The sequence below is a fragment of the Tigriopus californicus genome, chromosome 7, assembly GCF_007210705.1.
Source record: "Tigriopus californicus strain San Diego chromosome 7, Tcal_SD_v2.1, whole genome shotgun sequence".
NCBI lineage: Eukaryota > Metazoa > Arthropoda > Copepoda > Harpacticoida > Harpacticidae > Tigriopus > Tigriopus californicus.
Window position 1 is genome coordinate 13296846 of NC_081446.1, and position 27582 is coordinate 13324427.

The window sequence follows — 27582 nt, forward strand, 5'->3', positions numbered from 1 at the left end:
TCGTTGACGTTTGTTCTTAGACTGGCCTGTTTGGGTCGTATATTTGCCGATTCGTCCTCAAAATCTGTTTGAGCTCAAGCTGCAGAAAATAGCATTCAGGCACCCTGACAATGTCAAAATCACCTGTTCAACAATCTTATCATCGGTCTGAGCTAGAAGGCTTGTACTAGCCCTCTAGTCTGAGCCATTTCTTTGCAGTTCCAGCAATACCAGGCAAATAAGTATCGGATCTGACGTTGACGAGAATTCTTGTGCGATTCTTAACCCTACTTTTCTAGGTATTGCAACCCATTCTGAAATTCTCACATAAGCCAGAAATTGGCAAGGCATTAAATATCAGCATTTTATGACAATCTTATCAAGAACCTAGGGAATGCAAACGTTCTGGATTTTATCTAGCACGCATCAATTTTGGTAGCAGCTCCATTAGCACTTGTCTGAATTGGACGGCATTTGCTTTGGGCGTCGTGTCTTTGACAAAAATGACTGGCCATTATCTCCAAAAGCAAACGAAGTGTCCCAGACACATGTCAGGTCCATAAGTCCCTAGAGACCCCCCTAATCAGGTCCCATTCTTTGGATCGTCAGTCTTGAACTTTATTCTCGGGGCTCTTGCCAATAGTGGAACAAATCTTTCTAAAAGAGGCATAAATCTCGTGCATCGACAAGACGGAAAAATCATTTTGCCCACCCGACTGGCTACTTTCAAGTGGATGTGTGTGCTTCCGGGTGGGGCTAAATTTAGACAGTTTGAAAGAGCAGGTGGGCACCTGGCAAGAGCACGAGTAGGGATGGACCTATCTTGGTGGATGGCATGGATCATTTGGGGCCATTACATGACAACAGTCATTGCTCAAGTGGAAAATCGAGGGATTTGTGATCTCTTAGAGACGATTCACTTCAGATCAATTGACATATTTACTACCTCAATGGCTCCAATGAAATGTATTAAGCAGCACCATTTTCTATTTCGATCCGGCATGCATTGTCCACATGGAAGGAAAATGGTTCCTACTCTTGTACCGATTGGGCACGAATTAAAATGGTTATTGGATAAATGTTCCACTATTGGAACCTAGGGAATAGTTTTGGTTCAAGTGAATACCTTCGAGGATCTAATTGCTTCTCGAGTTGATCAACAAGTTTACTTCTTGCTGCAAGATGCAGTGTACGAGTTTTACCTATTGGATCATGGACCCGTGCTTCGGAAACTGACAACTTGGCTCCCGTTTCATTCGAAAACTTTTTCAGTTGAGAACTTTTTAGAACGAAGATCGAACCTTTGGGGCCAGACATTGAAGGTCCTGATCGAGCAAAAGGCCCCATTTTTGCTCATCAACCGATCAAGAGCTCCTTCGTCACAGCAAGAATGGCAGAGACGGAATGGAATGCGGCATTTAGTCGAAATGGATCCCAAGACATTGGATGGAATTTATCCTCGACTATTGCAAGTCATGTCCAAGCAATTGAACATTTCCCTACAATTTTACCGACACATTCAACATGATTGGGGGGATTGGAACACTTCCTCGAAGCAATGGACCGGGGGCTTGGGTTGTTTGTATCGTGATCAGGTTGATTTGATTGGCACCAGTCTCACTATGACAATGCAGAGAGCGAAAGGGTTCCATTTCCTTCCACCTATTGGCAAGTCCCACGATGCTATTTTCATTCGGAATAATCTTCGACATCTCAAGGATTGGGATCTCTTCTTCCGACCTTTCACACCGTCTCTTTGGCGCTTCTTAAGCCTTATCACAATTTTTCTCACCGCTTTGGTGGCGTCAATCCTGTATTTTTATGAGCGTTCCCGACCGAGCAAAGCCATCTGGGTGCACCTCTTGGAAGTTTTGGAAATTTACTGGATTCTCTTCTCGTCTTACTTTGGCAAATCTCCGCCCACCCATCAGATTATGTGGCAACCAAGAAGATACGCTTTGGAAGTGTTTTTATTTTCAATTTTTCTCGTGGGGAACATTATCTTTATGATGTTTCGAGCCTCGCTCACCTCTGAACTTTCCGTTGGAAAGATGAAGATGCCGTTTTCCCACCCGGATGAGCTCTTGAGTACAGAATACCGGTAAAGTAAATATTGATTTCCAGCGAAGAACCTTCATAAGCCTTAAAAAGGGTAACTCTTTGAGTTTTCCTATCGTATTTGAATAAGTGAAGAGAAAGTTTGATAATTAAATAGGGCACCCATTATTTCACACAATTTGAAACCAGAAACGTTCCGAATGTCTTTTGCCTCCGAAAAGTTCGGAAGCAGTCAGTGGCTCGGGACAAAGGAAGCTGGGAAGGTTTTAAAACAATCTGTCGGGACTGAGATTAGTGCGGATTTACGGATACCTTCATCAAAATTCAATAATCCAATACGGACTTGACGAGACACAACACTCTCTTAATTCTCATGCAAAGGCCTTGTTCAAGTACGTACTACTCGTACATCAAACCAGTTCAACCTAAAGCCACCTGAATCATGAAGGTATTTTCTCGTATGTTGGCTGTCCCTCTCAACAGTTTCTTAGATCTTAACAACCAACAGGCTAAAAGGGAATCACAGGACTACTTGTTAACAACCTAATCGAATTGACCCGCCCCTTCCAGCATGATTGTAAAAGGTGGAGGGGCAACCGAGGACAAGCTTGCCACGGCCAGATCAGATTCTACTTATGCCAAGCTATTCCGCACCTACATCGGACCGAATCCAACGACTGCCATATTCGGATCAACTCGTGAGGCCTTGACGGCCTTGACAGCCAAGACCAATGTTCCCAAGGCTCTTTTCTATCAGACCACAACAGTGTACAACTATCAAGAGTTTCGATGTGAGATTATCACTGCCTGGCAGAGTTCGACCCCGGTCTTTAATTCCATGGCCTTTCGGCAGACCTCCCAGTATCGGCCTTTCATGAAGCGGTCTTTGCTAAAGATTCGGGAATCTGGCGTCTTGGACTTGATCATCCAAGACTGCATCCAATCTGATAAGGCTCGACAATCATCTTGCCGACAAGATCGGTTGGAACAATTGGGCGAGGAAAAGTTAGGACCCTTGTTCGTCCTTCTCATTGCAGCATTCTGCTTCGCAATTATAATGGCCTTTCTGGAGCACGTGTCTTTCTTTTGGAGAGGGTCTTCAAAGACCCACATTGCTGAAGACTGTGCCATTAATTGGGAAAAGTTAGCATCGTTGGCGGAGACTCGGCATCCGGACAATTTACAGACACTAATTGACGAGTTGGAACAAGTGGTGGATCATATAAAGACTCAATAAAGGAGACAGACTTACCTCCAGATTCGAGGGGGTTGGTGAGGCCACTGGTCTGCCAATCGAATTGAACCGGAGGAATCTCCGTCTGAAATTAACATAAAATCATCGAAATTGATCAATTGCATATCAAGGTCGTCCTTGCTTGGAATGGGCTTATGGCTTTTATGGAGATTATTTCCCCGCGTAATGTGGGCCTTCCAAAGGCCGAGACTCATTATATTTCTTTAGGCAAGCATGACGAGAGTGGCCCTATTTTCTACACAAAGTGAGAAACATCCCGAGCGAAACAAGGGAAAAGGAAAGAGAGGCAGGCAGGTGCCTTTGTGGCTTTGTTGCTGGGCGATGATGTACGTAGGGAACATGAAATAGCCAGAGTCACCGTCGAGTTGCAGAGCTGCACAACGGATCGTGAAGGCCAATGATTTGGACTTAGAAATAAGGTTTCTTCTTTGAGAGGTACAAATATAAGCATTCCGTGGGACGCCAAAGGCTTGAAGGTCGATCAGATTGAGCCGGCATTCGTGTGACGTTATTCGAAATCGGTTAATCTACGATATCATGGCTTGAGGTTTCAATTCGTGAGGTACTTACATTGGTAACTTGATTCCCTAAAAAAGTTTCATGTACATATCCACTTTGCATTGTTTGGCAATTTTTTAAAAAAAATGGTTAGGAAATTTCTTTTTGGGTTCGAAACAGATAACTCTGCGCTCTTGCACATCCTATTTGCCGGAATTGTGACAAAAAGATCAAGAAACTTCTCACATCAGCTCGATGTGCAAAGAAGACACAAAAAATACATGAGTAGTTACAATTCTAAAAGATTCAGTACTCCCATTGCAACTGGGATACATCATTTTCATCCCTTCACACCATGTTATTTGGTTTACATGGCATCGAGTAATGATTGATATTATGCTCAGTAAGAAATTTCTTGAGGTAAAAAACATCTTTGAGGGCAGATTCACGTTTGAATGCTCCCAAACATAAAATATTTCCCTATCCACAAAAAACTGATTTCATAGACCTGAAGCAACTACTCTGAAGTAAAAATCAAAGCCTACAAAAGAAAGGCAAGTTTTGACCGGAAAGCGAAAAATACAAATTGGCCTGACATTGAGCACTTGGCCAAATGCTTCACATTTCAAGCCTCTATTCCAAAGTTCAAAAGGTCTTCTTGATTCTGACTTACCGCTCTAGTTTGATGCTCAGAGTTCGAGGGCTCTAATGAATCCGGGGTTGTGACTGCTTTGAGAGTCTGATTATCCGGATTGCTCACTCGGATCGGTTCCAAAAGACCCATACCCGTGGCAAAAGCCGGAACCGACGGGGACGATCCTCGCAGACGATGTCGAGTCTCAAAAACCTAAGAATAAGACCGGCCAATGAATGACCTCACCCTTTCATAATGGCAGAAGACATTTATTTACCATGTTGTTGGGATCAATTCGAACAGATTGGAGCCAGCCCGAGTGAGACTTGGACTTGGTCCAGGATAACGTGAGGGCTGGCGTGGATTGTATATCACAGATTTGCTCCCAGATCTCGTCGTCCACGTGGTCTTTGGAAAAGTTTAAGGGTTCAACGGCCTCAATCACAGATTCGTCCTCATCGCTGGACTCGAAGAGCCGCGAAATCACTTGACTTATCATGGGTTGAAGCTGAAAAAACACGTGATTTTTGGTTGGCAATGGAATCCAGGGCTCGAACAGAGAAGAGGCGCTTACCGAACTCAAAATGCACTGCATGGAATCTAACGAGGGTTCCTCTGACAAACAGGATTCATTTGGAATGGTTGGGGGTTCAGAGAAATCGGTAAACTCTCCAAACTCGTCGTCGTCGTCGTCATCAGCCTCAAAACTTGGGTCATCAGGGACTTCATCCACCGGAGGCTCAGCCTGGCTATCGGCTGGAGGGTTCTCAATTGGTTGAGACCCACCAACGGAACTTTCTGTCGGAAATGCCGATGCAAAATCGCCAAAACTGGCAAAACCGTCGTCCACCGAATCCGTCACGGGTTTGGACTCACTCTCAATGCTATTGAGAGTGAGTCCCGCCTCATCTCTACTGTTAAGATCATCCTGGTCGGAAAGGTTTAAACTAGCTGCATTCTCTGGTAACGAAGGACTCTCAGACTTGGTTCCAAATTCCGAGTTTGGAGCCGAATCACTGAATTCTGGACGTTCGACAGTCTTCGGGTTCAAGGAGTCTGGTAGTTCACTGGGATCATCGCCATTCGTCATTTCCACTTCATCAACATCTGGCCTAACTTTTGGCTCAGTGGGTGGAATGCGAACATCTTTGGGTGCCAAATGAATGGCTGCTTTGGGAATGGTATGAAGTTTGCTCGACATGCCTAGGGTCAAGAATCAAAACCTCATTATTCCAGGATAACAACGTGCAAATCTGAGCCTCAACCACCTGTGACATCGAAATCTCCGTTGACATCCTCCTCTTCCTCTTCGCCATCATCACCATCATCATCATCATCCTGGTCAATGTCTCCCGGGACGAAATCCGGAACATCACTCAGGTCCAAGTCGTCCTCATAGCTCAAGTCTTCGTCCAGGTCGTCATCCTCCATCATAGGAGGCGGTGAGGCCGACATCGTGGGCGTGGCCACCAAATCGATGGATGAATGGATGGTCAACTAGGAGAAGAAGAGCAAATCAGGTTCCACTACTACAACAACAGGCCTTATCTTGAATATGTCAAATGACACGTACCTCAAAAAAGTAGTCCTACATGAGAGATGTACATTGTGGCAGACTTCACTTCTATGTTTTCTTCATCGCTGTGAACAGACAGATGGGACTTCCAGCTGCTTTTTTCTGATGATGGTGGTTGTGGTGGTTGAGGATGGTTGGATAATCCAAGCAGGACTACTACCAGTACAATACCAGCAGAGTACTATGTAACAATGGTATGACGAGAATGAGCGAACTTGCGTGTGTCACTCAGATGGGAGTGACGTCATGAGAGGTGGACAGAGTTCGAAACCATCCTTATGAGAAGGTATGACGAATTGGGCGAGAGCATTGGGGGATGATGGGCCAGTGGATTTTGAGGATGGAGCCCCAATGGCCGGGTCAATATTGGTAAGGTCTAAAGGACAGTCTGATGCAGCCTTGGCTGGACAATGGAATACCTGAGCCTGAGACCTTTCCTTGTCCGCGCAATGCCTTGAACAAGAAACACTAAACCTCTTTAAGCGAAGAGAATGCTCTTTGGACCCTGAGATCTCTGGAGAATGGGGGGGAAGGGAAAAATCTACAGGACACGGGGGGAAAATAGTTAACCATAAGATCAAAGGTTACAGGAAAGCACCAGCCTCGGTTCGATATTACCGTCGTTCCATGACTTTAAAGATGCAAACTTTTTCATGGCTAAAGAAGCGGCGAAAAGTATAAAATTTGCATAAAAAATACCGCTCATCAAATTCACTGATTGTGCATCCAGCGAAAAATAATCTGCCAATAAGTACTTGAAATACAAGTCATGCTAGCACCCAGCCTAGAAATAAGTAGAGGCTTACTGTCCAAATTTCCTAGGGCCTACACAGTCCGAATTACCTCATACATTTCCAATAAGTTCGGTTTTAGATTACCGTCCTCCCGAAACACAATTCCACGTCCAGTTTTTATGGTTTCAAGTTTAAATTCGCAGATGAACACTCTGTAAACCTCTACAAGGTCTTTAATAGGTGCGTTGTTTTGTGTTCCTAGAGTTATTTGAAAGAGCTCGGATCCCACCGAAAGCAGACGTAGCATATTGGTAGTGCGTCCGTTTTCTGTTATATTCTCCCGCCAGCAGAGTCCAAGCTTTTGTGTGGTATTTGAGTCACACCATGAGTTTGTGCTTTATCACTTTCAATTGGCGGGACTGAGACATGACTGGGAATACTTCTTTATTGGGATACGCATAATAGTGTGGAAGGCTGAGCAAGAGACCTGCCTTGTGACTCCGTAATGAACAAATTGAGGTCAGTGCCCGTGGAAATAAGGAGCCTGCCCAATTTGAGGTGGTTCAAACATGGATTGCTGTCCGTAATAGGGTTAAATAAGGTTATGAAAAGATGTACGTTCAGTAGTTGAAACATTCATCCTTAGTCGTTGCTCGTCTGATGTGGTCAACGTGTGATGAACCATAGGTCTAGAAATGAATGGACAAACCAAGTTCTGTGCTGAACCGATCACTGACTGAAGACGGGTTCCTTTCTTGTGGAAAAATGTTCACGTTGTTCCAATATACCTACGTTTAATCATATCACCTACATTTTCCTGGTTGATATCTATATTTTTATGTTTAGATTTACAACTAATTATTCAAAATTAAACCAAAAAATGCATCGAAGCCGTGAAAAACAATAAAAGATTATATTATATTAACACACTACCTGGGCTGGTTTTGAAGGAAATTGATCTAGATTTGGCTTCCTCTCCAATTTCATCCTCTATGTATATGAGCTCACATCAATTCCAGTTATGGACCCCCCCTATCTCCGTTCGTTGATCGCTCCATCCAATGACTCAAAGTCTAGAATACACCAAGTCCAGTTTATGCACTGTTTCTATGTCCAAGGGCTAACTTTAAGACTGAGCAAAAGCGTCAAAGAGAATAGATTTTGCTCTCGGTTTGAGCATAGGTCTTCAGAATAAAATTCAAACAATGTTCATTGGCGTAGATGTGGGTGGGACCAACAGTGATTGTGTCATCATTCAAGATGGCCAAGTCCTAGCTTGGACCAAGGAGATCACGTCCCAAGATATCACAACAGGAGTCAAGGATGTGGTGGCCAAGACCCTTCAAAAGCTTGACTCCCAGGCATACTCCAAGATTCAGAGAATCAGTTTGGGTAAGCTTTCATGTGGTAGATTATTCAGGTTGACATAGATGCCTTAATTGAAGATTTGTAGGAACCACCCATTTCTTGAATGCCGTGATCCAAAAGAGAGGCCTGGCTCGAGTGTCTGTCATTCGATTATGCGGTCCAGCATCACGGGCTCTGCCACCTTTTATCGACATTACCCACGAACTGAATCGCCATATTAAGGGTAACTTTAATTTCCGCTTTCGTTAGGTATGAAGGTGAAACATTTAAATCTTCAATATTTTGACAGGCGATTATTATATGGTTGACGGAGGATTCTACATCAGTGGCCAAGAGTTCATGCCCATCAACGAGAAGGAAATTGTCGAGGTCGCGAAGCAAATCAAGGTTTCGAATGTTAGGAATGTGGTAGTCTCTGGTGAGATTTTGCTCTGTGTGTTATCTGCGACAACTTGAACTGACTGCAGATCTAATTTGTAATGGTTGGATTTGTAGGTTTGTTCTCACCTCATGATAATAGCCAAGAGGAGAAAGTGGCTTCGATCTTACGTCATGAGATCCCCGAGATATCTCTCACTCTTTCTCATGCCATTGGTCAAACTGGACTTTTGGAACGAGAAAACGCCTCAATCCTCAATGAATGCCTAAAGCCTCTGTGCTCTGTGACCTTGAGTGGCCTTCAAGGAGCCATGAAGGAGCTGAACTTGGATTGCCCCTTATTCCTGACTCAAAATGATGGAACATTGGTCAAGTGAGCTAAACACTTTATTCGTAGCTGCCAATTAGTCCGATCTAAATGACACATCCGTCCTTTATTAACAGTGTCGAAAAATGTTTGGCCTTTCCGGTGTGCACATTTGCTTCAGGGCCAACCAATTCCATGCGAGGTGCAGCCTTCCTAAGTCAGAAAGATCAAAGACAGGTGACCGTCATCAAGAATGCTATAGTGGCCGACATTGGCGGCACCTCCACCGATGTGGGACAATTGGTCAATGGATTTCCCAGACAGGCCGGGACCCGAGTCAAGGTTCATTTATATTGCTTATGATATACGCAGGGCTTGAGTAACGCTACCGATAACGCGTTACCTTTCTGAAAAAGTAACAGTAACGGAACGCGTTTCTAGCCCCTCCCGTTACCGCTACTTTCTTCTTTACTATACGAGTGAAAGAATTAGAGGACAAGCCCTCTAGACAGAGTCATATTCTAAAGGTTTCCTCCCCGAATTTTAAAAGTTCCCTCTCCCCCTTGGTTACATACCGTTCCCCAAGTCCTATTCGGACATTTAGGCAAGCGTTGGTCTATGGTACCAGCAAACAAACTTGCCTGCCAATGCCAGTGATGCAACATTGGCGCTTCAAACTGGTTTTAGCGAAGCTGACCATATAGCAATGTGAAAGAAGGGTCAGCTTCCCAAAAACATGTTTGAAGCCCCAAAATTGCATCACTGACACTGGTACAAGCAAACTAACGAACCTGCCAGAATCAATAAATTCAATCAAGGATCTCGGGATAAACCTTCAAGACGATGGTAAATTTGAAGAGCTTTGGTCAAAAGTGACCAAGGCTTTTCAGACTTGCGGCTGGATGTATCGAACATTCAAGTCCAGAGATGTACTACTATGAAAACCCTGTACAAATCAATAGTCCAGCCACATCTTGAAAACGCTTCCCCAATCTGGGCCCCCAAACCCGCTGTGGGGTTAAATAAGATTGAGCGAGTACAAAAGAGTTTCACGAGATTTATTGACGGGATGTCTAAATTAAGCTATTGGGAACGCCTCGAATCATTGGGATTATACAGTATTCAGCGTAGTTATGAACGTTAACTAATCCTTTGTGTGTTTAAATGTCTCCATTCCCTTTGTCCTAACCCGGGAATACGACATAGCGTTAGCGAGAGACGAGGAATTTCATGTGAAATGCGCCATAAAATCAATCACTTGGATAAGAAGATCGTGAGGGGCTTAAAATCTTCTTTTCTCTTGAACCGGGCACAGGTTTTGTACAACTTGCTGCCGTGCTCTCTTAGACGATTCTGTACATTAGATGACCCATTGTTAAGTTTTAAACGTGACTTAGATCGGTTCTTGTTAACGATATATTCAAGGGTGCCCTAGAGCGGCTAATTCAAACAGTTTGCACGACCAAATATTTTATAGATTATGACGCACCATGACTTACAGTGAATTTCATTCTTTAGAAACCCGAGAATCTTTGAGGAAAAAAAATGCAGTGAGCTATTGATTACTGATGGAATCAAATAGATAATCACGGGAGTCATGTGATTCGCCCCATATTTACTAAACGTTAAAAAATCACATAAACAGTTGTTTTGGCAGTTCTAGGCCCTCCTCTTTCCATCAAAAGTAACGGTAGCGCGTTACTTTTTTTTCGGTATCGTTTCAAGCCCTTAATAGTCGTTTTAAGACAACTTGAAATGGCTTTTTATTTTTTTCTTCACAGATTGCAGGCGTTTTGACCAACTTTAGAATGCCTCTGCTTTTGAGTATTGGCTTGGGTGGGGGGTCTCATGTCAGTTTTGAAGGGCAACGATGCACTATTGGACCGTTGTCGGTGGGTTGCAAGTTACTCCAAGAAGCTCAATGTGTTGGCGGAACACGTTTGACCACAAGCGATGTCATGGTGAAAGCTGGGATTCTCACAGATCTGGGTGATCCCTCGTTGGTCCAAATTGAAGAGAATGAAATCAAAATCACCCGTCAAACAATCATGGACATGCTAAGCACGGTTGTGGATCAGATCAAGGTACTTCCGAGGAATTTATTCTTGATAAAAATATAAATTAATGATTCTTCTCGGGCAGGTCTCGGCTGGAGATTCACCATTGATCATTGTGGGTGGGGGAGGAGTTTTGATTGATCGATCCAAGAAGATTCCAGGGATCTCCGAGGTGATCTTCCCCGATCATTATCAGGTTGCGAACGCTGTTGGAGCTGCCCTTGCTCAAGTGAGTGGTCAATATGATCGGATCATCACCAATATAGAACGAGCTGAAGCTGTCAAAGTGGCCAAAAAGGCAGCCATTAGGAATGCTTTTGAATCCGGTGCCAAAATGGACACTATTGAGATCGTAGAGATGATTGAAATCCCAGTGTCGTATTTGCCAGGTGAGATCGAGTAGTTATGGTTGATGTGTTCGGCACAGATTCATGTCATTTATGGAACATGCTTCAGGCAATGCCACGAGGTACTCGGTGAAGGCCGTTGGCGACCTTGATCCTAACCGGGAGAAGAATCCAAAGCTCTTGGAAGAGATGCGTTTGCCATACAAGATTGAAACCCATTTTGGACAAAAAAATGAGGATCAATCCCAAGTCAGCACTCTAGAAGATGTCAAGCCCGAGTTGCAAGGATATCCTTACTCGAACAAGGAGGATCCTCATACGTGGATCATGAATGAATATGACATCGAGGCCATTGCCATAGGAGCAGCCATTTTGGGTTGTGGTGGTGGTGGATCTTCCTACTTAGGGAAAATCAGAGCCCAACATGCCATTCGTCAAGGAAAGATTCTCAAAGTCATTCGACCGGAAAAGTAGGTCAATTAATCGGTAAACCTCGTTCGACATAATGAAAGCTTTAAGTCATTCCTTTTTTTTCTCGTTGGGGGCAGTCTTCCAATAGGACATGTCACTCCAGTGGCCTTTTTTGGGGCTCCCACTGCCATCATCGAGAAGTTAATGAACGGCAATGAAGGCAACCGTGCTGTCTCTGACTTAGAAAAGATACTTCAGGTAAGGTGACAAACCGGTTTTTGAACTAAATGCCAACCCAATCTGTCATTGTCCTCAGTACAAATCTGTGGCCATTGGAAGCGTCGAAATTGGCGGGATGAACTCTTTAGAGCCTCTGATGGTGGGTGGGGATCTGGGCTTACCGGTCTTAGATGCGGATGGCATGGGGCGAGCTTTTCCTGAGTTGCAAATGTATTTGCCGTTGATCAAGCAGCATTCGCCTACGCCCGCTCTCGTCACCGATGAGAAGGTACGTAAGGTCTTCAACGACGTTGAACTCGATTGAATGGGATAAGGGATGCTCGAGAACAAGTGCATTGGTGACACAAACAAGGTACGACGGAAAGTAGCTTTGATCGAGTTCTTTCGATCTGTCGATGTGGTTCTCTCTTGTTTTTGTTATCAATCTGTGAGAAGACAGGTTGAGGTTTTACGTTCGGTCATTTACACCAATGTCTGTTGTGCATTGTTAATGCAACTCTTTGAGTACATAGGAATGCACGCTAGCTGTCACCAAATGCGATTCAGCCAAGCACTTGGAAGACATCTTGCGAGCACATGTCGTCAGCTTTATGGGGTGAGAAATAGTGTTTTTGTTTGATTTGAGATTGGTTTGATAAACTCGTTCTTTTTGAGGTTTTCGGGAGTGATGTCTCTCAATCCAATTCATTCTCATGATGTGCGAGATAATTTGATTTTCGGGAGCTACACCAAAGCTTGGAACCTGGGACATGCTATATTGGAATCGTCAAAGCTAAAATCCAATCCCCTTGAGGCTCTTTTGGAAAGTGTGGATGGCAGCAAGATTATTGGCTCGGGAAAAGTATAAGACAGAATTTTTTCTCTGTTTATATGGTTAACTTCAGTAATTAGGGGATTTGTCATGTTTCAGATCACGGATATTAAACGGGATACGGTGGCTGGATTTGCCAGAGGTTTCTTGATCATCACGCCTTTTGAAGGGGATAGCCAAAACGATATCAAGATTGAGTTCCAAAACGAGAATCTCATCGCTTCAACTATGAATAAAGGTAACTTCATTTCGTAAGCACTGTTTGTTTAGAAAGTTACCTATGAACAGCTTCGGCCTTGTGTGTTTAAGAAATATTTTTTTGGTTTGGGTTTTCACGGGCCTTGCTGGCTGCTTCCTGGAATGTTATCCCCAGTACTATTAATATAAAAGGTTATATTTCGTCTATTTTGTACCTTTTAATCTTAACATGATAGTTGGATAATCTCTAATATGATCTTCCAAAATAAGGTCATGATTTCAAAGGAAGAGTTTATAGCAATCAAGGTGATGTTAGCTTTACGTGGATTTGAAACATTTGTACGGTTTTGAGCAAACAAAAAGAAAAATAGCATACATTATTACACGGCTCTTTATTTCCAGATTTAAACAAAACGCATTTCTTTTTGTAAGGTAGGAGCAAATGCTATCAATGAACGCAAAAAGCAAGCAAAATTGCTTTGTTTTTAGTTTGGCATGTAAACTCAATTCGTTCCAAAGCTACTGTTCAAATAATATGCCAAATGGCAAAGAAAAAATTGAAAAACAATGGTCATCTGAAGTTTATACCTTGGATGAGTCGGAAACTTGGAAAAACATGTTTTGGCTGGCGTCCAGTTTTTCAAGCATGTTTCTCTGATTTATGCACATCATTGGAAGATCCAGAGTAGGAGTTCCTAGCTAATCATGATAGCTAGTCAGATGCCAAGGAAAACATTACAAGAATGTTTTTTTGTGGCGTTATTTTGATATTACCGGATGCAATGTCCTCGACAATTAAATCATGAGCCCATACATTTTCTGACCCTTCAATGATCATGTTTGTAAGCGCATAGTCAAATATACATAGCCCCCTTACGCTGCACGAAATATGGTTTAGGTTCTGCACTTCAGAGGGCGCTTTGTGGGTCAGCCTCTACCATCTAAAGTGTTGATTGGGCCAATTCCACTTTTCAACCAAAGCAGATATTATTTGTACTCAAACCTACCCCATGCTTTTGATTTGTTCAAAATCAATGCTTTTTATGGGAACAATTATGAGTTGAATTGGTTTCCATGTATATGAGATCAACTAAATTTGGATAAAGGTAGGTCCAAATCTAACTTCTAATGCAAAAGGCAATTCATTTTTGATAAAAAATATTCGTGCCATTCCTTCTTTTCATCTTTTGTAGCTTAGGGGTATTGTCCAAAATGTTGAAAAATATTGATCTCTTTAATGTTAAGTTACATCATTCGAAATATCTAAATTGTAACTGGTCTATTCAAGAATGCTAGAGCATTATTAGACCTCTTAAAACTGGTTCATGCTCTAGTGGACTAAACAATTGCAGGAAATTCACAAGTTATGGATCAATTATTATTTTCAAATTTGGAAAATAGTTGTCAAAAATGTATTTTCCCCCAAAAGGGCCGTGTAGTAGGATATCATGGGCCAAAATTTGCCGAAAAAGGTAAAAACCTAGGTGTTAGGTGTTAATCTTTACTTCCTAGGTCTAGTCACAACACACCAAATCTTTGAGAACAAGAACGGATCGATCGTGGGGCTGAAATTTCAAGATCCCATCTGCCAATTTAAGAAGACAAAAAAAAAACATTTGGAACTTTCTTCTCCCGAGGAATGAGCTTGAGAAATGTTATAAGTGATACAATAATTTCATCCTTTCTTGCTTCTTTCTCCCACCGGTCAACACGTTGCTGCTAGTACCTTGTCAGTTTTGAATCTATAGCAACCTGTTCTTCTTAATAGCAGCTTTTACACGGTATGCAATCAAACCACTCAATCATCGCCAAAGCAATGTAGGGGACAACAAAATGAGCGAAGGATTGTGTACATCCATACCCCTCTCTTCTTTCACGTACCTTACCAGTGATTCTCATACAGCCTATTTTATCTGTCCTCTAGAGCAAACTGTCGATGATGGTAGCAAGAATGTGGATCCCACCCCCAAATCCCAAGGCGAGCAGATCCTTGCCACCACCCCGAATTTGATATCGATTATCGAGACGACAACCGGTTTGGCCATTGAGACAGAATGTCTGAAGTATGGCTTACGCGTTAGCGTAATTGTGATGCCTTCGCCAAAGCAACTCCTCACTCCAGAGGCTTTGGCTGTGGTGGGGCCCAAGGCCTTCGGATATCAAGGGGTGGAAGTGGTCGGATAATGCTACCACTGTAACTTATTGAGTAAATAAACGGCCGATTGCACTTGAACTGATTTTGAACAATATTGCAGTTCGTGGATGTACTCTATGAGCGTCTTTTGTCGGTATGGGTTCATATGCAGTTGGCTAACGGTTCTTACTCAATTAGGAATCACACGGAATAAGGTAGAACCATCCAAGATCACGTTGCCATTGTTTAGGATTGGCAGATTGCTAAATTTCTTTGAGAAAATCCTCCGTGGGCAACTGCCCTTTCTTTCACGATCAACTCCACCTGTATCTAATTGCTAAGGAAGGACTCGAATAGCTTGATTGAGTACGCAAATTTGTGTTGACACGTATCCTAGTCGAATCTTTCCAACCATTGGTGAAATAACTTCCTTTGAGTTCTCGTCTCAACTCACTATTAGATATGTAGCCAGTCGCCGATATCGACAGTTTTTTCCGATGATCGAAAGAGTCAGAAGAACTAGATTCCGCTCGAAAAAGAGGCATCAACCGGTCTCTTTCAAATATACGTATTATACCACTGAGATCTTCAGTTAACGGTCAATCATGGCTTTAGTCCTAAACATGGTTGGAAAACCTGCAAAGAAATTCCCTCAGCCTTGCGAGGAAAGATCCATTTTAATCAAGGGGCAATTGGCTGACGACCTTCCGAGAATCCGTTCCGGAAACTTTGAGTTCAGAGTGGAAGCGCTGGATGATTTGGAAATCTTGAAACTTGGTGATAAAGAAAAAGCAGGTCGTGCTTGAGGCTGAGACTGTCTGGAGAATCAAGTCCGTCGAAAGTACAAAAGAAACATCGGCTCAAGGACGAGTTGAGATATGTAATCTTGGGTGGTACAAAACAAAGGCAAATCGGATCACATTCTTAACCTTCACGAAAGAAAGTGAAGAAACAGGTAACTCACAATGAAAAGCAAGAGGTTGTAGCTCTCAATGGTTCACGTCATGCTCCAATCAAATATGCACTCCATTAATTCATCAACCATAGCAATGTGTTTCAATGATTAACACTTGATAATGGCGCAGAAAATGGAAAGCATAAGCAAAGAAAAAGAGCCAAAGTTAGAGCTAAGAAAAAGGTAGCATGGATTCGTGGAAAAGTAGGGGCAAATTTAAGGGGAACGTTAGTGCTTGGAATCCTTATTTATTCTTATTGGGTGTGAACAGGCGCATAATTTTCCTTTGGGTTTTCACGAAAAAAGTGATTTATTTAAGTATTGTTTTAGTCACCAGAAGCGTTAAAAATGCAATCACGCAAAATGATATCAGTTGTGACTTGTCAGTTTGTCTTACAAATTGTCTTGCAATTTGTGGCATTTTTTCCCCTTTAGCTTCGATACAGTTTTATACGCACAGGTAGCATGGATTCGTGGAAAAGTAGGGGCAAATTTAAGGGGAACGTTAGTGCTTGGAATCCTTATTTATTCTTATTGGGTGTGAACAGGCGCATAATTTTCCTTTGGGTTTTCACGAAAAAAGTTATTTATTTAAGTATTGTTTTAGTCACCAGAAGCGTTAAAAATACAATCACGCAAAATGATATCAGTTGTGACTTGTCAGTTTGTCTTACAAATTGTCTTGCAATTTGTGGCATTTTTTTCCCCTTTAGCTTCGATACAGTTTTATACGCACAGGGTATTCCTATTTTAGTGTCCAATGTCGAACAATATATCTTTTAAGCTCAACGACAGAATGTTTTTCCTTTTGTTTCAGATGCTATTGATAGAAAAACTGCGTTGGGAACGTCATGACGAAAGTATATTCCTAATTCGGGGAATGCCTTTCTCCAACAAAGAACGCACAATCAACCTAGTTCCAACAAGTTACCCCTTTTCTAAGAGCCCATTTGAAAGCCCTACATTGGTGGAACACTATTTAACAAAAATTTAAAATGTGACGATAGCCTTAATTTCTTTTCGGTACTTCTATCAAAACCAACCTCTTTGATCTTTTCATTTAAAAATGTTTGAAAATATCGAAATATCAAGTGTGTTGCCACCTCTATTCACGATATTAGCCGGTTCTTGATTCCAAGTTGGAGCGCTAGTGTTTGAATGGGACGCACAATTGTTTCGCCTTTGCGCCAAGCCCATGCGCAAGTATTACGCCTTGGGCCTGAGCGCAAAAGCAGGCAGGAGATGCGGTTTTTAATGGGCCCGGTAGCACCGGTGCTTAACGACCGGTCTTCTATTAGCCATTGAAGTAATCTTAGAACGAGTCTCCACCTCTTTCAGATTGGCACGACACAAGAAGTCGGCATTTTTCGGACTTGACACTAACGGTGAACGAGGCCCGATGTGTCCCTTCCAAGCGCTGGAAATGTGACATATTCAACATTCGCACACTCTCTCTCTCAAATAAGTACAAACACATATCCGCTTATCCACCAACCGACCTGTCCTGGGCTTGACCAATTTCTTCCTTGTAGTGATCATAATGGCACATATATATATAGCCAATCATTCCCAATCCTCATCAGTTCCTTTCTCACATCAGTTCAATATGGATCCTCCTCTCAAGTCATTAGTCAATACTTTGGTGTTCTGTTTGATCTTGGGGTTCTCTTTGTCAGAGTCGGACTCAAATGCGTCCAACCTTCACGCCACTCAATCATTAGTGCAAGCATACACATATCCGGAGAATCACAACCATCACTTGGTCAAAAGGACCTATGACTTTGCAGCCTTCAATTTCACAGCTTACTTTGATCGACTCTTTGGACCAGACACGTTCGTAAATCAGCTGGGAATTGCCACTATTCTTCTCATTCTCCGGGGAGGAGTCTTCATTGTTGCTGGTAAGAACATCGAATCATTTGGGAAATCTCGGATCTGCCATTTAAGGATGCGCTTTGGCTACTTCCACGCTTTTGCCCGTTATCAATTCAGCCGAACAAAAATGCATTTCGGTCTTGTATGAGTGCCAATGGGAGTGCTTTGTTTTTCGAATGAAATGATCACATCTGGATCAGAATTGGATAAAGAAATGGTTGCACAAAATTGGTAACAATCTGTTCTTTCTGAAACATTATGTGATGACATATTTATGAATTGTCAAAACCAAACATTTCAATCTTAAGACACATTCAGAAACATTCAGGGAACACCATTGTTTGCAAAATACCTTCTTTCCAAATATCCCGAGCAAGAAAAAAAATATATGTATCAAAAAATCAACACAGCAAATCAAATTCAGTCTCAAATTTAAAAAAAATGACCTTACTTGATCATTCCTAGATGGGGAAAAAAATATATTTTTTCAAAGCTAGCTACTTTCCCCCATATCTTCATTTGCTCAAAATACCTCTATGTCCCATGATTTTTTTTCTTTCCAGGTGCCATATATTGCTTTTTGTTGGCCACAACCACGGGTGAGGCGAAAAAGGCCGTGCAGAGTCTGGACTACCTTCTCGGCCTTGACGTGCTGGCCGACGGTTTTGGTCGAAATGTCCGAATTTGGATATTCGTGTTGGGTGGGCGTCTCATCTTCGATCTGATCTTCTATGGACCTCAACGTACCTTCCAAGGCCTAACCAAGAAGACCTTTCGCGAAATCATCACCTTCCCATTCCAAAATGCCACCACCCGTCTATTCTTGGGCCGATGGATCCTGGAGGGCATCGCTCTAGTCGTAGGATTCATAGGCATGGCCGCCATCGGTCAGCTTCCTTTTTTCGATAACCCCCCCACTTCACGATCTTGGCGGGAAAAGCGCGGGGCTTTTGAAAATACAGCTGACGTGTCAAAGAAAATCAAAGGGGATTTTGTCGCTCTCTTAGACGGGTTGGACGCACGCGTTGTGACAAGTTGGCTGACGAGTGAATTGTCTCAGCAATAGGCATTTTAGAATTTACTAGGATCTTAGAAAACTAGCCATTGAATGAAACGCATGGATTGTATCAATCAATATACTATAACCTTTATTCATCCACACTCTGTGGTTCATGTAAAAATTGGCATACTCCCCTCAAATATGGCCAAGTTACAGAATACATGGAGTTAGGGCATGTTATTTATGCAACATAAAATCAAAACATATTTTCTCGAGCGCAATAGATCATTGAAATAAACAGCTGTTTGCACAATGATTGGAATTCATTTGAATTGGACAATGCTACTACCAACAAACTCCATTTCTGTTCTTCTCAAGTACAAATTCATTGTAATTTGATATGGTATCACTTATGAGTGTGACCAAAAAGGAAAATCAAATAAAGAAAACGTTCTTGTCCGTGGTGCATCGATAGCCGCTGCCACATTAGCCCACCCGGGTTTTCCAGAGGGCGGAAAGTTGTGGAGTCTTGGATCCACTGCGGCCAGAGACTTCGATAGTACTGTCATCGAGAGCTTTCTTCACCAATCGACTAATGGCCAAGTTCCTGTAAATTCGCAGATCGTCATCGTAATCATTGACGAACTCCTCAGGATCTAAAAGAAAGTTGAAATCGAATACAAATCGTAAATGAGACAGGGAAGGTTTGTCAATTCATCTCAAGACTAATCACGTTTTTGCTTTTGTTGGTAGACTCCATTCCACATTATTTTATGAGAAGTATTAAACATGTTTTTTTACTCGCAAATAATAACGGCATTTGGCAAGCCAAATTGCTATATCATTAAGCGATTGCATGTATAATAACTAAGGTTGTCAAATTTATGCGTAAAAAAGGACCTCAAGATGCAAACACAGATGCATAAAAAACAAGCCCAGGATGCAAATAAGGATGCAAATAAACTCCAGAGCTGCTTTATACTGTTTTGGTACACAAAGATATTTTGAGCAATTTGTTAAGCTGGACACATTTATTCTAATAACAACATGCTCTGATCTCAGTGGATCAACATCTGAAGAGTAATCTATAATAATAATCTACAATCTAATCGGCAATGTCAAACAGCCAAAAACTTCAAATATGGTGGAAATTGGCGGGGAACATGGCATTTTGTACAAGAAGTGGTGATGAAGCCAAAAATTTGCAGAGGAAACAAGGTCAAGAGATTGCACTGCGAGCAAACCAGGCAGGCTAGCTTTTAGAGCCGATGGAAGACAACTGAAAAGCTGGAAGAGAATAGTTTCTGACTGTAGAGGCGCTGTCTTCCATTGGCTAGAGTTGCACCTGTCCCATGGTTACTGATTCAGCTGCAGAGGAAAAACGCAGCCAACTTACTTTCCCTTCTTCCTCTTTCTCTGCAATGTGAGACCCCAAGACAACTTTTTGGAAACGTTAAAAGCGTATGATTCAACAGAATAAGGCGAAGAAAGGTTTGGAAATTTAGAGTTCATCTCCGAGCTTCATTAGTACGACAAGATAGCTGTGAGATGGTTACTCTTATCAGTGTCAAATTTTTGTTTGAATAAGGCAATGACAGGCCATCATTTTTTGGTCTCAAGGACATTGATAAAGAAGTGATGATCCCTTCGAACGCTTTCAAGAGCACAAATTATTCACACGAGTTCTCTTTGACACGTGTTACACGTGGGCCCTGTGATATAGACAACGAAAATATGCCAAAATGGTCAACAAGGTGAAGAAAGACATCATTAGAGAAAACCAGCACGTCATTTGAGACTTTAACAAACCATATTGATCATCGAGAATCAGTTCCTAAGTACAACTTGATGCCTTGAACACTACAGAGACGTGAAAATTGAAGCGAGAAATGGGGTTCAAGCTGTGTTGACCTGTCAATCAAATCAAATGACTTCTTGAGACCGATACATGTGTTTAAATGCAAATATACATTCAATTCACACACACACACACACACACACACGGGCAACTTGTTTTTGATAATTTTAGGACTGTCTCTGGGAAACAGCAATCGGAAGTGTGAAGGCCACATTGAGGAAAGCCCACGCTAGAACGTGGGATGTCAGATTTAAGATATGATAAGTTAATTGTATTTGAATCATAGATAAAGTCAATATAAACGCCTTGTCTTTGCTTCAGGGCAAAACGTATGAAGCAACAAACTTATGAGAGCAAACATATAGTGTGAATGACTTTTCAGGGTTAGGAGTAATGAAATGATAGTTTTCCAGTGAAATCCATTCTAAACAGGTTAAAATGGAGGGCTAGTCACAAGCCCTCTAGTTTGAAATGAGGAATCAATCAGTGCAGAAAATTGTGATTCGTTTGTATTCAGATAGTTTCTTGGTTTTGAGGGCAAGATTTAGTTCAGAGTTCCTTTGTCTTAAAATCATTGCTCATTGGGTTGATATAGTTATTATCATTAGGCCTCGGAAAAAGCTAAAACCTGAAAAGTAACTTTTGATGGCCTTTTGGCCGGAAAAAAACTTGGCCAAGTTTTCAATTTTCATACTTTTTTCAAACCATTTTTCCTTACATATTTTCATATCATCCCCATGTCATTTTGGTTTTTTTCTACTTCCTTTTTAACATTTTTTCCTTGTTTGGGACTTCGTTTAGTTCCATGCAATATCATAAGATGAGGAATTAAATGCCCAGTCAAATAAAAACCTTTATTGCGCTTTGTCAATTCCTCATGAGTTAAGAAATACATTGATTGAAATAGGGCCAAAGTTTTATGAATTGAAAAATTAACTGAATGTCTTGTTATTGAATTAAGCGAGTTCTTTGAACAGTCAAATACTTCAATGAAGTATTGATCAAAAATGCGCCAACCAAATTCTTCAACTTGCCATATTAAACTTCCCTGGGGGTCGATTTGTTCAATTAAAATTACCTTTCATTCAAGTTCATTTTTGTTTCAGCCCTTTCACTTTCGTTCTATTGTACTTGCAAGTCAATTCATGCTCTGTGGCGAAGCAATTACTGTACCTTAGCCATTCAACTGCAAATCTTCGGATGTCTACGTTTCTATTGAGTGCAATAATCGGCTTGTTAATAGACCCGCCGAGTTCAAAGACTGTCCCTGACAACCATTTCCTGCGCAGAAGGTAGTGCAAAATCCGAAGATGTTGCCAAACTCGATTGACCAAAGCGCAAGTAACATGCATTTAGTTGTTGCACGTATTCACCTGCATTCAATCAGCCTGCAGTTGCGAAAAACTAGTCCATTATTAACGCATAATGTATGTTACCATGAGTTGGAAGCGGGTTGGGAGGCCTTGTATGGGCACACCATGTTACTTGAGCTTTTGATCAGTCATTAGATTATGGGCACATCTTGCCTAAGGAATTGATTAGAATTGGTCTAGGAGAGATGAGAACTTTGCAGTTGCAAAAGGTCATTATTCTTTGCTCAACAAGGTTCCAGATCAACCCTACATAATAGGGCTAGCCGAAACTGTCAAATCAAATTCGTTGGTAGACCAAATGTCATATAAAGGTCAATGATTCAAAGTAGACGAAATACTGTGTTTCAATATAATACTTCTGGGATTACATTCCCTACAGCGGTTAGAAGAGCCCGTGAGTCCGTGTGCACTCGAGCCTTTTGCTCAATTTTGGAGAAACTGGGCGGATTCGAGTCCGGACACCTCAAAAAAAGAAAATCTTACAATTTAGTCAGAAAACGGATTTTTCTTCGTCATGTATTAAGATAAGAAAGCAGGCCTCGAATGCTGATTTTATTAACCTTGTTTAGCCCAGTATAACCAAGATGAGTCTTTTTGTTTGACTTGAGTTCAGTAAAAGACTCGAGTCTTTTACTGGTCGGCGAGTCCGTTAAAAAAATAAAAGGACTCACCCCAGCACTGGGCCATAGTGTTCATTACTCAAGAGTTGATGGAATTTAAAACTATTCTATTGTTATATAGTTAATATTATAGTCAAAGGAAAAATCGAATAAACATCACAAAACATTTTAAAATATTAATTGCGCTATAAATAAACAAGAAATCATTCTCTAACAGCAATATTATCTCTTACCATATTGAAGAGCTTTGGAGGCCCTTTTACCCTGAAAGTAATTGGGCAAGGCAGACACCACGACTGCCAAGGAAAGACAAACCAGTAGAGAGATGGAAAGTTTCATTGTCAAGAAGTTGATTGAATGCCAATTGAAAGATCGCCGCCCCTTTTATACTAACCTCCCCTTTTCAGATCCTCTCCTGTCTACCCAAGTGGCATTCCGTGCCATCAAAGCTCATTTCATTTTCATGCTATCATTCATCATTTCCAAAACCTAGTTACTAAGATTATGAGAAGAACCATGGTGACTAAATGAATGAAGAAATCGTTGTCGTTCAATGGAAATGAGTGGAAAATGAACTCCATCAATCGGATGATCAAACCCCATCGTCCTTGAAAAAGAATACTAAAATGCTAAAATCACATGTGGATTATCATCGATTCAAGGTTTGAAATACGGTAGCATGTCAATCAATGGTTGATAGGTTTTTACGAAGGTTAAGAAATTGCCACTTTTAATTGACCAACATGGTTTGACATAAATGCAACCAAGGATGACCACCAACATATCGCTCACTTGGCTGGATTTACCGCCATTTACAGTTGGACGTGTCAATCAGATCTGAATTGCAGATGTTCCTGAGGTGTCGTCTTAGCAGCAATTAGTCTGACAAATCTCTGAAGCCTGCCAATCGATAGGTGAGAATGACATATTGGAACTGGCAATTAACGAAGAATATGCTTGGATGGTTATTGACTTGATTAAGGTCAAAATTGGCGATTGCCTCATTGATACACTGAAAACTTGCTATGAACTTGAAACAAATGACTGTGGCAGTTTAAATCTATTCTTATCGTTTACTGCCAAAGGTTTGAGGTATGTTTGTTACTGCGAAATACGGGCAGAAATCAAAATTTTCCGTAAAGTGTTCGTTTTGCATGAGTCTTCGGATAGCAAAAGCTTTTTACAATTTTTCACGTGTTGATCTTTCTCCCAAACGACAGCCTTAAGCATCTTCTTGCCCAAGACACTGAATTGTTGGGTCTGTTTATGGGAAACCTAGTGGTCTTTCTTAAACGTCGTTCAAAAGTCTGCATAAGTTGAATTTTCTTAATCTTAGACCCAATGCTATTTTGAACTAAAAAAAGACAAGTGTTTTCGTTAGCTGAAGCTTATATTGGAATAGTTCAGCGCTGATCAATAATTCACCAAGTTCTTTGAACATTATAGCTTAGAAAACTGTTCATTCTTGGACAGATTTATTGAAGAATAAACAATATATTGTTATTACAAGCCATGCTGTTGAAGCCTGACTCCACAGGTAAATCAAAGCTATGGTGAATGCTGCCTTGCATCTGCCGAACTTCCGACAATCAAAAAAATTATTCGCAAAAAACGTCTAATCAGTCGGAAATTTAATAGATCGTTATTTCAAACCGTTACTGTTGTTTCTAATACAGGGTGTAAAGAAATTAAGGGCCGCTCTTTGTGGCTTCTGAAAATCCTTCCCCCTTACTCAAAGAATAATTTGATCATATTGTATCTCCAGTTTTCATCAAAAGGGCTTATTGACAAACCTAGCGCCATACCATGAATGATCCAATTTAACTCTAAAGGACAGTGGTAATCCTCTGATGTTTGGCCACCGAAAGATTGACTCATGACATTCCAGATTTCGGCCCTTGGTCTGGCCTGTTCTAAATGGATTCATCCCATTTGCATGATGTTCTACACTTTCAAATGGTTTGAGGATGAACACTGAAAGGCTCATCAATAGAGACAGGAAAAACATTTTGTTTTGGCGTTGAGTGTAAATTCCAGACGTTTGTCAAAACTAGTCTTGTTCACAGCAATCAGTTTTCTTGTTAGGTTAACTTGTGCTCGGACAACTAGTTGCATTCAAAACTGTACAAAATTGAACAGCAAAGCTATGAGACCTGAGATAATGAGTCGCCACTGCAAGCCAAATTAGTTTTGACAAACGTCTGGAATTTACACTCACCGCCAAAACAAAATGTTTTTCCTGTATCTACTCATCAATGTTCCTTGGTCTTTGCCGGCCTTCATGATGCCCTTAGCTTTGGTTCTGACCTAAAGACTGCGCTCACTTGTATTTTCAGATTGCATTGACGGCAATCGCTCAGAGGGTTACTCATAGCCTGTAGGATATCTTTAGACCATTTGTAATACGCCACTATGTACTTAACAGTTCCTCCTGATGAATGCTTGTGGTTGAATGTCAAAAAAATCTTTCAGCAAATATAAATATTGTGCAAAACCGCCATGGATTAATTTCTTTACACCCTCTAGGCGACTTCCGATGCACGAAATATGTTTTATGTTCTGCACTTCAGAGGGTGCTTTTCGAGTTAGCTTCTATCAAACATAGGGCCGATTGGGTCGACTCCTATTTTATTGAATTATAATGCGTTTAGGTTATTTTTTGGCCGAATCTATGAAAATCTTGTGCACCGTTAGTGACCCAGGTCAAAGAATGTCTGTAAAAGAAATTGCGCTCAGAGTATCTTACGAGAAGGTTATTTGGCAATCTAGATGGCCTGTTACCCATTTCGTTTGGAGTGTCTAACGTTGCAAATAAGTGCCTCTATGACTTACATATTTTACAAAGATCACACCACTTGTTTTTTTAACTATTACTTAAAAGGCCACATACAACCTTGGAATACACGTAACAGCATCTGTATGTAGCGCACTTTCATTTGTCATTTTCTCTTGAAAGCCAGATCTTGTAGAATTGCTGCTTTCCAAAATAACATGCATTATGTTGAAGTATTGATTAAAATAAAAAGTAAAGCAATTTTTGTAACGAGGATTTCGTTGATATCTTCGTTCTTCTCTCGTTTCGATGTGCATGAGGTCCACCTTTTGGGGTTTCCGACGCTTGATCGACATCAAGTGACTGTGCCCTCAACCCCGGAGATCAATCAGCCCATAGCTTTCTTGACCATGGATTCGTTGAATGGCACTGTTATTGTGCCCCATAAGTGTCTCAAATGCGTTGAAATGACAAAGTGAGGGTCTGAATAATTGTGAAAACCTGGCCCAAACAATGCCGTAATGGCATTAGTCTTAATGTGCCCCGATGACCACCACTCTAAGTCAACCACGCATTCTAAAGATCTATCCAAGGATCTTCGGTTGAAGTCCATTTCGTTCAAACACCCCATGTACCTTATCAATTGATTTCGTCAAATCACAAGCCTTTTGTGTCTAGCATACTTTGTTCACCACTGCGGAACCGTGTAGGGCTATCTACTGAACCAAGATTGTGCCCTAACCAATACAAGCTTACAGGTGAAAATATATATACTTTTTTTAGATGTCCAGAAAATGAGTTCCTCTCCCGAATTTATATTTCTTCCACATCAGCTCTTTTGCAGAGGATTCAATTCAACAGCTTTAAACAAACTAATTAAAAGTAGCCGCCTTACATGTCTACCTAGATCAGTCATCGGTTTAATGATTAAGATTCTTTTACACTAGAATTTGCAGTTATTTCGGGCCTTCGGTTTTAGACCTTGCTTGACGTCTAGGATTGGTATGCAAACTGACTTTTTATGTCAGAGCCTTGACTATTGGCCTTTACTAATTTTCTTCATTTTAGAGGGTAGCATGGTAGATGGGAGGTAGATGGTCTAGCAACTCTCCAGACTTATCTCCAAATGAATACCTATGAGTAAACCTCTTCATGAGTTAGTTCCTTTGAAGTTAACAATCAATCTCAATGCTCTGAACAAAATTGGGAGAGACTAGAAAGGTTGGGATTGTACAGTATTCACAGAAGGCATGAAAGGCATCTAATACCCTACGTTTGCAAAGGCATTCATGAACTTCTTTCTAACCCGGGTTTTAAGGTCAATTGTAACAACCACTAGTGCGCTTTGAGAGCACCTTCAAGCCCTCGAAAATCTAGGCTAGTTAAAGCAACAAGTCCACTTCTCTTATTTCTCGGGCTCTTTCATTATTCAATAGTATTCAATAGTAGTCCTAGTATCGGTAAAAATAAAAAAAAACGGTAAAAAAGGTGGAGACAGATTTCGGTTGAAACTCAAGAGAAGTGATTTCAAGATGCGGCCAAGCGCATCAAAAATTGCAATGAGCTTGGTGTGGCTAAAGTAAATTGGACATATCCTGAAAGTTTTAGAGCAAAAAGAAGAGGAGGAACTCTATTTTGAAGCACATTGTAGTTCCAACATGTTATCGCTATTTTCGAATATCGATTCAACAAAGCACGCCAAAGCCAAGATGTCATTGGTCCAAGTTTCTCCTTAAAATTTACATTGAAATCTGAATTGCTTTACTACCTTAAAGCTTAGAAGGGCGAACCTGCGGTCATTAACGAGGGTAAGGTAAAAATATATCTTTAATGGAACACCAATCGCCAAAGAGAAATTTTACCACCTGACTCCATAATAAACAAACAAACAAACAGGCAAACAGGCCCCTGCATTTTTCATATTGGTGTTTTGGTCGTAACGTGGAGAGTAGTACTGATTAGTGATGGGATCAAATAAATAATCACGGGAGGTTGCAGCTTGGGCTACCAATTTACATTTTCAGTAGCATATGGCATCAGTAGCGGAACATCAGAAACCCGTTAGTTAGTCACAAAAAGTAACCCTGATTTTTTTCCGATCAAAACAGGGTTATCTTTTAGCTTCAAGCGAACCTTTTACTTT

At 41.3% G+C, this 27582-nt stretch overlaps 3 protein-coding genes across 3 annotated transcripts; 2 read left to right on the forward strand and 1 right to left on the reverse strand.

Annotated features, from left to right (window-relative positions):
• Positions 1-2622: 2622 nt before the first annotated feature.
• LOC131883200 (aftiphilin-like) lies at positions 2623-6401 on the reverse strand. Its single transcript, XM_059230590.1, has 6 exons — positions 5998-6401; positions 5693-5921; positions 4999-5627; positions 4702-4932; positions 4464-4637; positions 2623-3356 (listed from the first exon to the last, which is right to left on the reverse strand). Exons 2-6 carry the CDS (start codon positions 5877-5879, stop codon positions 3168-3170), a joined length of 1410 nt encoding a protein of 469 aa, XP_059086573.1. The 5' UTR covers positions 5880-5921; positions 5998-6401; the 3' UTR covers positions 2623-3167.
• A 1538-nt stretch (positions 6402-7939) lies between these two features.
• LOC131883199 (uncharacterized) lies at positions 7940-15084 on the forward strand (the record flags this gene model as incomplete). The annotated part of the gene is given in 14 exon segments (XM_059230589.1): positions 7940-8126; positions 8188-8325; positions 8392-8520; positions 8598-8853; positions 8925-9129; positions 10569-10871; positions 10930-11233; positions 11301-11661; positions 11740-11860; positions 11919-12110; positions 12355-12437; positions 12497-12683; positions 12753-12891; positions 14776-15084. Coding segments are annotated over 14 exon segments (2865 nt in total). The 3' UTR covers positions 15036-15084.
• A 1948-nt stretch (positions 15085-17032) lies between these two features.
• Positions 17033-19148, forward strand: LOC131884210 (uncharacterized). Its single transcript, XM_059231907.1, has 2 exons — positions 17033-17841; positions 18379-19148. The coding sequence occupies exons 1-2, from the start codon at positions 17481-17483 to the stop codon at positions 18879-18881; spliced, it is 864 nt and encodes a 287-aa protein (XP_059087890.1). The 5' UTR covers positions 17033-17480; the 3' UTR covers positions 18882-19148.
• Positions 19149-27582: the final 8434 nt, after the last annotated feature.

Excerpts from the sequence above, each read along its gene's own strand:
- LOC131883200 (XM_059230590.1), bottom strand. The coding sequence starts at position 5,879 with ATGTCGGCCTCACCGCCTCCTATGATGGAGGATGACGACCTGGACGAA. Across the intron at positions 5,628-5,692 it reads CGGAGATTTCGATGTCACAG|GCATGTCGAGCAAACTTCAT; the intron begins GTGGTTGAGGCT and ends TCTTGACCCTAG. Across the intron at positions 4,933-4,998 it reads TGCAGTGCATTTTGAGTTCG|CTTCAACCCATGATAAGTCA; the intron begins GTAAGCGCCTCT and ends GTGTTTTTTCAG.
- LOC131884210 (XM_059231907.1), top strand. The coding sequence starts at position 17,481 with ATGGCACATATATATATAGCCAATCATTCCCAATCCTCATCAGTTCCT. Across the intron at positions 17,842-18,378 it reads AGGAGTCTTCATTGTTGCTG|GTGCCATATATTGCTTTTTG; the intron begins GTAAGAACATCG and ends TTTTCTTTCCAG.